Genomic DNA, 12,034 nt, shown 5'->3' with positions numbered 1-12,034 from the left:
ATGTCGGTCTCCAGGAGTATTCCTGCAAATGAAGTTGTCCGTTGCCATCGTCCTCTTGTGTTCCTTGCTGAATGGGACTCAAGGAGTGTGGACACCAGCCCTGGTACCACCTTCCAGTGGCAGCTCGGGGGAGGTCAGATAAACCTCAATGTCAACGCTGCTGTCTACGACATCGATCTGACAGAGGCTAAAGACTCCGACATCAGCACCTTGCACAGGTGAGACACTCGGGAACACCTTTCATGTTTGTCACTTGCTTTTATCATATAATCATTTTTAATTACTTTGAAATATTCTCTGTATATATATATTAATATTGTATGCTGACTCATCAAGTATTTTACCAAATCTTGAACCCTGACAGTCGGGGTCGCAAGGTTATCTGCTATTTCTCCGCGGGAACGTGGGAAGATTACCGCCATGACGTCAGCGGTCTTCCACAATCTGTCCTCGGCACGCGACTGGAGGACTGGCCCCACGAGCGCTGGTGGGACATTCGAGGTCAGAGAGGTTCCCTTGTTACTATGGAAATACCATCACCAGTTATTTCTTAGTCTCAGACACCTCAAGCTGAAGAGAGTTTTTGGTTGGTGGGTGGGAGTTAGAATTGTTATCATGTTAAGCGAGTAACTAAAATATTTTAAAATGGTCAATGGTCACCCAAACAACAAGCTTAAGTCTTAAAAATCTTTTGACCTCATCTTACCGGAGAAGGTAAGTTGTTAGGATTGGGGTATGGGGCAATATTCGATGAGAAGAAAAAGCATTGAGAAAGAGACAGAAAAGGAGAGGCAAAGCGAGGTGGTGTTGGAGCACTGGGATTTGAACTCTGTCGTCTGGCAGCCCAGGCAGTGCGTGACGTCATCAGAGGCCGGCTGGACCTGGCCAAACAGCGAGGCTGCGATGCCGTGGAGCCGGACAACGTCGACGGTTATTCCAACAACAACGGCCTGGGGCTGACACGGACAGACCAGCTGTACTTCAACAAATGGCTGGCTGGCGGTGAGTCTTCTCACAGACCTGTAGTCCGACATACACTGTCGTCCCTTGTGCTGTCTGACATGCTATCCGACAGTCTTCTAGCCTGACATGCTGTCGGACAATGCTCTAGACAAACAAGCTATCCGACAGTGACTCACAGAGTTCTTGTTATTGTCCGGATTATCCTCAGTTCTTTATTCTTCGGAAATAATGTTGATGAGTAAAGATTGCCAAGCTCAGATGTGAGTTAATAGTTGATTATTGACTTCGATCATTATATCTAGATTCCTATGGTAACTGATTACTAATTAACAAAAAAGTGGTGGGGTTGGGATAAAGAATGACAAAGACCAGGGGTGCATGACAGAAAGGTTTGTACCGATGGAAGGACTTGTCTTGTACAGAGGCTCACACTCGCGGACTGTCCGTGGGGCTGAAGAACGCCGTGGACTTGGTCCAGGAGCTGGAGCCGAGCTTTGACTGGGCCCTCAACGAGGAGTGTGTCCACTACAACGAGTGTGGAGTTTACCAGGCCTTCCTGTCTCACAACAAGGTCAGCATTTGTGTGGATTGAAGTGTTGTAAACACAAGAATATGTGCAATGGTGTACATCAGAAAGCATGCTGTCCTTGTATTCAAAATCCACGAGTCTTCTAAAACTTTGGCCTTGTCTTGATACGAAGGTATCGTTACAGGTTGATGTCCTGGGACTAAAATCTTTGTTTGTTAAGTGGTAAAGTTTGGTGCTGAGAGTCAAAAACCTTTTCTTGTCCATTTGCCATCAGGCGGTGTTCCACGTGGAGTACGTGGACAACCACAACCAAGGAGCCAGTAAGCGAACCAGCGTCTGCAACAGTCCTCACCGTCTGTCGGGATTCACCACCCTCATCAAGGACTGGGACCTCACTGACTGGTACATCGCCTGCTGACTGCCATCAACTTTGGCCGACATCCAGCTACACGTGTTAACCTTCTGACATCATCTACATGTAGTTGTTAGGTCTGACATGATAATAAAAATGATGAGCAAATGTTGACTGGTCGTTCGTGTTCAACCATTGAACGAAAAAGAAGCGAAAGTAGACATTTTGAAGCTTTGTTTGAAATGCTGTGAATATGTTTTATAAACTTCAGATTGAAGTCCCGATGGCAGGTAAGTCTGTGTACATCGCTGGTCACCTCGTGTAAAAAAATACTACAACATGCGCTGTATTTCAATTAAAAGAAACTACTTGATTACGAGGGCAGTCTTTATTGTACAAACACATTCTTGTTAGTCTGCTATTTCATCAACAATCCAAGTACTAAGGTTCACAAACACTCATGCTCAAAAGATTTCCACAGAACTGCTTATTATTAAATCTGCCTGAAGTAGGTTAACCCCATCTTACAGCCATCAGACAAACAAGATTTTACATTAAAGTAGTGATGTTCAGCGTGGACACTTGTGGTGCATGACTTGCAGGGCACACTACATTAAAATTATGTAAACAATGATAAAAAATAAACCGTAAAGTGACCTGGCATAAAATGTATTTTAATGAATACGAATGGATGTGAGTGTTTCGTCAGCACATAGTTGTCTCTGAATTTAGTATTCTTACGTTGGCTTTACGTGATAAATCTGTCAGATTCACGTGTAAACTCACCAGGCCGTGACTCGCAGATTATTTTGCTCTACAGTTTGTTTTATTTCATCAACATTTCATCAACATTTCCTTCCCTCTACCATCAGGCAGTTAATCAATCCTTGAGTGGAGCAGTCCATGGTAGAGACGGAGGTCGTCTCCAGTCAACAACAACACAACTTTCCTCTAAATATTTGCTGTCCGCTCTGACATCTGTACGCCATTTCCGTGAATGTATCCTGTTCAGTCTGTAAATCACACACCAACTGTGCAATGGGACTGTCTGAAGACCAGTGCAGATGGCTGACATGACTAGTGTGTAGTTAAAAGGTTGACAGACTTGTGTCGTTGCTATCAGTGTCTTTGAAACCAAGGGCCGCCGTTTCCTTCCAACAGTATTTTGTGCATGTTAATGTTCTAATATTCAAGTTGGAACTCGTTCCAGGTAATTTTTATCCGCTTTATGATTGATTTATCTGTGTCTGTTTTGTGTGCGTACGTGCGTACGTGCGTTCGGGCGGGTGTGTGTGTGAGAGAGAGATAGATAGACTATAAACGTGTCCCATGTTGTGAGTAGAGGCTCAGGGAGGGACCAGAGAGGCTTTATACTGGAGGCTAGCTACTCACAGAACACAGATGTTGCTGACATTGTACTTCAATGATGTACTCACCGTTGTTTTTGTCGTCTGCAGGAGTATTGCTGCAAATGAAGTTGTCCGTCGCCATTGTCCTCTTGTGTTTCTTGGTGAATGGGACTCAAGGTGTCTGGACACCAGCCCCTGGTACCACCTTCCAGCTGCAACTCGGAGGAGATCAGATAAACCTCACTGTTAACGCCAAAGTCTACGACATCGATCTGGAAGTGTCTACAGACTCCGACATCAGCACCTTGCACAGGTGAGACACTGCACAGGTGAGACAGACCGAAGAGACACCGTGCGTTATTAAGTTATTGACACCTTAACAGAGGAAAGGAGTCGGCCAGAGAGCTGTAGACTCCTGAGACTCCTGTTTCCGAAAATAAGGCAGTGAGGGAGAGAATGCGGGCATCGACCTCACAAAATATCTGGCCCCAAGTAAATTGTGGTCTCACTCATCTTACCGCTGAAGTAAAAAATGTTAGGGATTACTTTTTAACACCTCTCTAGCAGGCACTTCTAACTCTCCGATCTTGTGCTACTTTTATAACATCTGAAGTGAGAATTCAACTCGGTCAAGCGTAGTTCCTCCCCGGGTCAGGCTCGCACGTTAGCTCAGGAAATTGTGCGAGCTTTCACCTGTCCAGTTCTTCAGGTACAGGTGGGGAGGGTCTTTGAACACGTGTACTAACAGCACCCTCACCCTAATCTATGCTCTGACCGTGATAGTTACTTTCAAATATGTGTGTGTGTGCTTGCTGTATTTTGACTCATCATAAAATGTTACAAAATGTTTGAACCCTGACAGTCGGGGTCGCAAGGTTATCTGCTATTTCTCAGCGGGAACCTGGGAAGATTACCGCCATGACGTCAGCGGTCTTCCACAATCTGTCCTCGGCAACCGACTGGAGAACTGGCCCCATGAGCGGTACTGGGACATTCGAGGTGAGAGCACGATACCTTGTCACCCACAAAATACCATCAATAGGTCTTTGGCATAGTCTCCGCCGGTCAGACACCTACAGTTGCTTGTCGGTGGGCAAACAGAGGCCAAACATTAGTAGACTGCTGACAATGATATCAATGTTGTGAGTCAGACAGGTAAATAGGGGAACCTGTATGTAGGCTGCAGAGTCTAAGTGCAAACGGTGAACAAAAAAAGATCACCTGTCAAAGACTGACACGCAAATACAAATATTCAATTGCTGCTTTTGTCTATATGTGAAATTTTTATTATTTATTATTTCCACGTAATGAAATGTGTGAGTAACTAGCAATAGATATAAAAATATGTAAAAAGAATGTTTCTGCATGCAATGCGAAGCAGCAAAGGTGGTTCGAGAGAGTTAGAAAGTAAAGGCAGAAAGGTAGATAATGTAAGTGCTCCACGGTGTTCGATGAAACAAAAGTCTGCGGGGAGATAAATGGTTAGGTTTGAAGTAGTATGCCGTGAGAAGAAACGCATTCATCTAGAAATAGGAGAGGAAGGGGCAAAGCGAGGTGGTGTTGGAGCACTGGGATTTGAACTCTGTCTCTGGCAGCCCAGGCAGTGCGTGACGTCATCAGAGGCCGGCTGGACCTGGCCAAGCAGCGAGGCTGCGATGCCGTGGATCCGGACAACGTCGACAGTTATGCCAACAACAACGGCCTGCGGCTGACACGGACAGACCAGCTGTTCTTCAACAAATGGCTGGCTGGGGGTGAGTCCTGTACGCTTCTCACAGACCTGCAGTCTGACATACTGTCTGACAGCTCCACGGTCTGACACGCTATCTGAAAGTGCTCTCGTCTGACGGTGACATACTGTGTTCTTGTTTTCTGCCTGATTCTCATCATCTCTTTATTCTGTGGAATAATGTTGTTGTTGTCGTCGTCGTCGTCGTCGTACGACTTAGATGACACATGGGGAGATCGAAAGACAGATGTAGATGTAAATAGTAAACAAGGAGGACGAAAAGGAAGTAGGGATCAATGAGGACAAAAGAAAGGTATGGCAATGGTCAGACATGGACACGACAGTCTCTGTACCGATGGAAGTTGTCTTGTACAGAGGCTCACACTCGCGGACTGTCCGTGGGGCTCAAGAACGCCGTGGACTTGGTCCAGGAACTGGAGCCGAGCTTTGACTGGGCTCTCAACGAGGGGTGCGTCCACTACAACGAGTGTGGAGTTTACCAGGCCTTCCTGTCTCACAACAAGGTCGGCATTTGTGTGGATGAAGTGTTGTAAACAAAGTGTTGAGCGTCAAATAATTGTGTGCTGTGTCTTGTGATTTGAGTGTCAAAGATCTGTACCCTGGGTGGCAAAGCTTTGTGTAGTGAGTCAGACTTTAAACCATTTCTTGTCTGTTTGCCGGCAGGCAGTGTTCCACGTGGAGTACGTGGACAACCACAACCAAGGAGCCAGTAAGCGAACCAGCGTCTGCAACAGTCCTCACCGTCCTGTCGGGTTCACCTCCCTCATCAAGGACTGGGACCTCACTGACTGGTACATCGCCTGCTGACTGCCATGAACTTTGGCCGACATCCAGCTACACGTGTTAACCTTCTGACATGATAATAAAAATGATGAGCAAATGTTGACTGGTTCTTGGTGTTCAACCACTGAACGAAAATAAAGAGAAAGTAGAATTTTACAAGCTTTCTCGCCAAGATTCCTCCTTTCTGATAGGAAATCTTCCTTTGGCGAAGCAGCTCTGCGGTACTTACAGAGCACGTTTGCTTACAAGTATCAACAAATTTAATTTTTTTTTATTGAAATTCTTTAATGTAGACAGGGAACAACGACAAACAGCAGAAGTATAAGTGCACGGAATTTTTGTCGAACTCGTAGATATCTGGCAGGATTTTAGTTGATGGTGGGGTAAAAAAAAGAAATAGGTATACAAACTCCACATCCCCTAAAACGACTCAAGTTTTTTCGTTAATTTCATTTTGAGATTTTTTTTCATCTCCAAACTAATTTTTTTAAATCCTCATTAGCATAGCTTAGATAATTGTCACAAGACTCCTACAATGATGTACATGTGCTCATGGGGAACACCAATTAAATGCAACTTCCGCCAGATGTTGGGTGACTGACATGTCCTGACAGTACAGCAAGTAGCAAGTTATCTCCCTTTGACAAGCCATCTCCGTGTGCTGGTATCGGGCAGGGGAGATCACCTGTCAGCCTTCAGCACGCGATGGCGGTGGGGTCAGAGGTGAAGTAGATGTGCATGGTGGACAGCTGGGCGTATTGGTTCAGACACAGCGGCACGGGATTCAGAAAAGACTGCAAAAGAAGTGTTCACTGTAGCATGAAAATAAACAGTTCACACTTCGTAAAATAAACGGTTCATTGCAAGTTGAAAAAGAATAGTTTTGACATGAACCCTTTGCGGGGAATAAGTAGATGTGAGGATTGCAGGATGAATGATTCTTATTAACGTGAACGCTGAAGTCTAACAGTTGAGTCGTGAGCTTTTCTCGGGTAACAAACACCAGACCTCGTGAAACCGGGTTAAGAGACAGACACAGAGGTCCCCCCCCCCTTGCAGGTCAGCAAGAACACGTGGTTGATGCTCACTCACCGAGAAGGCGGCGTGAGGCGGATGCTCAAAGCGCTTGGAGGTCAGGCCCAGGCCCGTGGCCCACCCGAAGGCCGTCAGCGCCCCCTTGTTGTACAGAAGGAAGGCCGGGAAGAAATATTCGCAGCTCATGTCAGCGGTGAGGTTGTGCCAATAGTGCATGCCTACACACAAGCAGACAACCAAGGTTTCTATAAAGTTACACGAGCTCTAACTAATCAGTCACCCAGACATTTAACCAGTTGACCAGCCACCTGACATTACACTTGATTCATAGCTACGACACCTGGGAGAGGACGTATAATTAATTTAGAGAAAGGAATAGAAAACAGGATGAAGTGGTCTTGTGTGACAAAAAGCACGGCCCACTCACCCATGTAGGCAAAGCAATGCCCCTTGGTCCAGCTGGTGGTTGCCAGACCAGTCTCCCTCATTGGGATGTGAATGGAGTGCGAGACAGGGTCCGTGCCGTTCTGGATGTAAAGAGCATTTCCGGTACCTCAGCATCCCATTGTAGAAAGTTGCGGCCCGTGGTGCAGATCGTGGCTGCAAGCGCAACAAGGTTGGTTCAGTTATTAAAGAACTGATGTGATGTTGGACGGAGGACTGATGGAGGTTCCAGACAGATAGAAAAAGAGAAGTGAGAGAAGACAAAGCCACAGAAGATAAAAGTGACAGAAGTAGGGAAGCGATGCATGGATCTTGGTATAAATGAGAAGATGGACAGACAGAATGACAGCTCTGACTGATAGCTGAACTCATACTAACATGAATCTGAAATTAATTTCCATTTTCTATCACTTTTCTTTTGAGAGACTTTGTCTCATAGCAAACCTGAGTGTATGACTTTTTATTACAATATTTGGAATATTTGCAGACTGCTGCTGAAAACTCTACAGCTGTCAGTTTTAGAAAGGTATAAAACAACTATAAGATACACTTAGTTAACAGAGAGAAACTATCGACTTCCCTGGGTTAGTGAAGTAGGCAGTCAGAGTCCGGCGGTCACCGTCCTCCTGGAATACGGAGAGTTGGGTAACCGGAGGATAGTTATCCGTCAGGTTCGCCTTGGGTATCTTCAAAACAAAAATACTTCTTTAGTGATGGTCTCACAACAAGTCTCCTTGTTTACGGCCTATTAACATATAATGTAAAGATATATATTGTACAGCGATTTTGTGACAAGACACTTAATCTTTCCTGTTTTCTTCGAGAGAAGACTATACCAATGATCAGTGTTGTCCATAGGAATGGGAATCCCATGGGAATCCCATGGGAAACGTCCCATGGGATGGGATGGGACGGGACAGCACACATTTGTATTTCCCATGGTAGTCGATACTTGATATTGCAAGTTATTTCATTCATCAGGATTTAAATCTTTCCTCTGAATCATCTATTGTATGTGAAGTAGCAGGAATTATAGAACAAAAACCGAAAAGTGGTTTCAGTGTGTCCATAGGATTGTTAATACCATGGGAATCCATGGGAAGTCCGTGGGATGGGACGGGATGGACAGGCATAAATTGCCATGGGACGGGATGGACGGGATAGAAATATGTCCATGGTGCCAAATGATACTGCGATGCTGAGCTCAGAGCAAGGATGAGAAGCGTTTCGGGAGAGAGGGAGGAAGAGTGATTGAGATGAAGTGGCCAGGTAGTCTTTGTCTTACCTACTCAGTGACAGTTTAATTCTGGATTTGATTCTGAGATCTGAAAACATGACGACGAACTCACCCCGCACTGTATTCCTGCGATGTAACCATTTCTGTCGAACAAAAGGATGATGGAGTAGTCGTTGTCCTTCACGTAACGCACCCCCGAAACTTGCTGCTGCCTGAGGAACGAGACGACAGCGTTACGTTCTACGTGACGAATGACGTTACAGCTTTACGTGACGAATGACATTACAGCGTTACAGCCATTACGTGACCAACGACTTTACAGCGTAAATGAGAGAGTGAGAGAGTTATGGAGTGACTGTTGTGAATTTTGACCTTTTAATGAGGAATGATAGAGTGCAGTACTTTGCTAGCAATCACATACATTATTCTGATATATCGTTGGAGTACATTTACTGTGACCCTTTCATCCACTTTCATAGAGATAAGTAAAGATATGTATCGCCCTGTAGCTGACATATTCACAGACACGTCAGATGTATTTCTTATCGCCTGTGTCTCCTCTGAGCCAACGCCAGCAAGTTCGACTCAGTGAGTAGACGAACATGGCATCTCAAGAAAAACCTCCTACATACCGAGAGCAAATGGCAACAACAGGAGAAAGAGCATCACCAACAGTCAACAACATCAGCGGCGTCACGGAGCAACGACCCTCCTCTTGACCCTCCTATCCCCTCCCATCCCCCACTCCCCATATTCTCCCATTCCCACCACAGTGCAAAATCACTTGTATTTTCCTAACAAAATCAACAAAGAGATACAAAGAAAAACAGGGTCGAAGACACATCACACTTCAGTTAGCTGTCAGCCTTCTTGGCACATTTCATGTGGATGTAAGTCATGTAACTAGGACAACAGGTAGATACATACTGTCGCAGTCGGCTATCTTGGTCCACCCGTCTTGTTTGGCCTCACTCTCTTGTCTCGGCAGTGCGGCGAAGGTGTTGGGGTTGTGAGTGTCCATGCCCCAGGTCACTGACCACAAAAAAGCAACAAAAATAAAGTTTGAAACACACATACACGCTCGCTAGCGCACGCACACACAAGCGCGCGCACGCTTGCGGACTATACTGTACTTAAGCATTCGATTCATATTGCAATTTCTTGATTAATATTTCTATGATGCCTCTCATATAGTATGACAAAAGGAGCAGCAAAGTAATATATTTTAATAATGGCAGGTGTCAAAGCAAAGAGACCTGAGATACAAGAATGCTTAGAGGCATGCCCTACCCACGTTCACTATTACAAGTCCTCAAGTAATGGCGAGAAGGCAGGAGTATCAGGGTAGAAAATTTAATTTTGTCACATTGAAATCTATTACAGACCACGAGGAAAATAACAAACAAATATACAAACAAACAAAAATGGAGAACACCCATAGTTAGCTTACCTTTCAGACCATCCCAACTGGCTCCTGCAATAAAGATGTTTCAAGCAAATGTGTAATATAATTAATGCAGTACCTTTCTCTCTCCCTCACTTACATTTGTCGTCATCATCCTTTCTCTCACTCCATATCTAAGTTAACGGCAGCTAGACTAACACTAACATTCACGAACGCGACTACGACTGAACAGAATGATGTCGTCACTGTGGTAGTCACACAAAAGTCGCCCACACTCTCGTAGAGCAGACACGTGGCATCTACCAACCTTTCTATATACATCGCTTTATCCATAATTATTATTACATGCCTTGATTGTTCTTTAGTTACACATCTTTCATTTCTAGTTATCCACCTTGTGTCTGCTTACCTGTCTGCCTTAGTGTATATCTGCTTTGATTCGCTTATGCTGACGTGTCGTAATCTATGTTTACACGTGTGTCTTATGCTCCTTAATATGTTTTCTTGTTGTTACTACTTACCAGTCTGAACTCACTTGTACTTACGATTAAAAAGAAAGGCAGCAGCCAATGAAGCCAGACACAGAAGATGGAGAACAGTTGTCAGCAACATGTTTACACAGAATTGTATTACCTGGCAGCGAGTAAAATGTCAGAATTAATAATTATTGCTACATTTAAATGTAGAACCACTTAACAGCAGTAACGCTTACATGTTTGTAAATTGCACAAATTTTGTAAATTCAAGAAAACCTTGGGGTATTTTTCACGGATTGCTATCACACAAAACCTGTTTCTTATCTCCACAAGACATCACGGTGTTTAGTTTAAATGTGAGAGGCTGTTCTAACCAATCACTCAACTTGTCGTTTGATGAGCGACAGAACAGCTGCTCATCTCATGGGAGAAAGATTGCAAATGAAGATACGGAGGCAGCAAGGAGAGGAGAAAGAAAAAGCGAAAGCTATGAAGGATAATTTTTTTTAATCAGATAAAAACAAATCAAACCAAACATGTTTATATTGCATAACTTGAAATGTAATCAGAACAGTTCATACTTTACAGAGTTTTCAAGTCTGGAGAAAGTGTCTTGCTTCCAGTGGCTCTGTGATTGTACTTCCTGTCGGTCTTCTCTCTCGGAAATCACTCTCGCGAACAACACACTTACTAAAAAGAAGTCCCACTGTCGGTCTGTTGTATCCACGTGAGTATCTGGCCAATCAGACTATGCTGATTAGCAGCGGGGCTAGTAAGTACTAGTAAGTACTAATAGTTTATAACCTCCACATAGTTCTTTTCTTCGGTTATGAGAAGAAGCATACGGAGATAAACGGGTCAGGAATTTTCTCCTGTCAAAATCTCAGTACAATGAACTAAGAATCACACAAAAACATGTGTGTACACACAAACGTGTACACGCAAAGGAACAATGACTATAATTATATCAAATAGTATTTTAATTGGGTGAACTTTTGGTCATCCTATATTTAATATTAAAAGGCACAGGAAATAAAATTGTCGTGGACATCTCAGCAGGCTCGAACACCTCAGCTGTACTGTGTCTTACTACAAAACTCGTGTGTGTGTTTTCTCCTACATTTAGTCTAAAAACAAACACTGTATTTTGTACTTTCTGTTTTCTTGCACTCAATTTGAATGAAAGATTTTTTTCTGTAGAAAACTTACAGTTTCTGTCTTTAAAGTAGATTACGAGGTAGAAAGTTTAATTAAAAAATTACACATAATATGCGAATATACACTGCCAATTAACAAAACGTTGAATTTACATTAGACTTCAAATATTAATATTATATTGTCGTTTTCAGCTGTTGCAGTACAAATCCATGTCAAATTGAAACATGGCTGTTGACAAAACGACTCTTAGCCTAGTGCCATTAAAACAAAATACCTGACTGGTTGACGCTTTGTTACTTTTTAAAGGGAAATAATCCATAGCTAAACAATCCCCAAAGAAGACAGCAGTTTCTTCCCTTATATCATTATTTACACAGAACGGGATGTGTTTTGCTATACTATCCAATTTGCATTTCACATACTCTAGTTGTAAAGACGACCTACATACCATGGCACATAGGTGTGGTGAGAATAAATACTGATTCAGCTTAGTGTCCAAAAGGTTTTCAACCAATTTAACTAAGCCCTTTTACTCCACCTTGTGTCAAACATC

At 43.7% G+C, this 12,034-nt stretch overlaps 2 protein-coding genes and 1 long non-coding RNA gene across 3 annotated transcripts; 1 reads left to right on the top strand and 2 right to left on the bottom strand.

The window, feature by feature from the left end:
- On the top strand, nt 1-5,823 carry LOC112563954. The gene is made up of 5 exons (XM_025238433.1): nt 1-218; nt 4,056-4,192; nt 4,789-4,947; nt 5,298-5,446; nt 5,607-5,823. Exons 1-5 carry the CDS (start codon nt 1-3, stop codon nt 5,748-5,750), a joined length of 807 nt encoding a protein of 268 aa, XP_025094218.1. The 3' UTR covers nt 5,751-5,823.
- Nucleotides 5,824-5,990: 167 nt separating this feature from the next.
- On the bottom strand, nt 5,991-7,577 carry LOC112563953. The gene is made up of 4 exons (XM_025238432.1): nt 7,562-7,577; nt 7,189-7,314; nt 6,819-6,979; nt 5,991-6,520 (listed from the first exon to the last, which is right to left on the bottom strand). Exons 1-4 carry the CDS (start codon nt 7,575-7,577, stop codon nt 6,422-6,424), a joined length of 402 nt encoding a protein of 133 aa, XP_025094217.1. The 3' UTR covers nt 5,991-6,421.
- Nucleotides 7,578-7,780: 203 nt separating this feature from the next.
- LOC112564876 lies at nt 7,781-11,069 on the bottom strand. The gene is made up of 6 exons (XR_003099272.1): nt 10,905-11,069; nt 10,393-10,480; nt 9,893-9,916; nt 9,370-9,474; nt 8,555-8,654; nt 7,781-7,891 (listed from the first exon to the last, which is right to left on the bottom strand). It is a non-coding gene; the product is annotated as an uncharacterized LOC112564876 (long non-coding RNA).
- Nucleotides 11,070-12,034: the final 965 nt, after the last annotated feature.

This window comes from Pomacea canaliculata, linkage group LG5 (genome assembly GCF_003073045.1).
Source record: "Pomacea canaliculata isolate SZHN2017 linkage group LG5, ASM307304v1, whole genome shotgun sequence".
NCBI lineage: Eukaryota > Metazoa > Mollusca > Gastropoda > Architaenioglossa > Ampullariidae > Pomacea > Pomacea canaliculata.
The sequence above is the reverse complement of the archived record's forward strand: the minus strand, read 5'-3'. Positions and strand labels throughout refer to the sequence as shown.

Coding starts and splice junctions, on each gene's coding strand:
- LOC112563954 (XM_025238433.1), top strand. CDS start 1: ATGTCGGTCTCCAGGAGTATTCCTGCAAATGAAGTTGTCCGTTGCCAT. Junction 219..4,055: donor GACATCAGCACCTTGCACAG/GTGAGACACTCG, acceptor GAACCCTGACAG/TCGGGGTCGCAAGGTTATCT. Junction 4,948..5,297: donor CAACAAATGGCTGGCTGGGG/GTGAGTCCTGTA, acceptor TGTCTTGTACAG/AGGCTCACACTCGCGGACTG.
- LOC112563953 (XM_025238432.1), bottom strand. Junction 6,980..7,188: donor GCATTGCTTTGCCTACATGG/GTGAGTGGGCCG, acceptor GCTTGTGTGTAG/GCATGCACTATTGGCACAAC. Junction 6,521..6,818: donor CGCCTCACGCCGCCTTCTCG/GTGAGTGAGCAT, acceptor CTTCTTTTGCAG/TCTTTTCTGAATCCCGTGCC.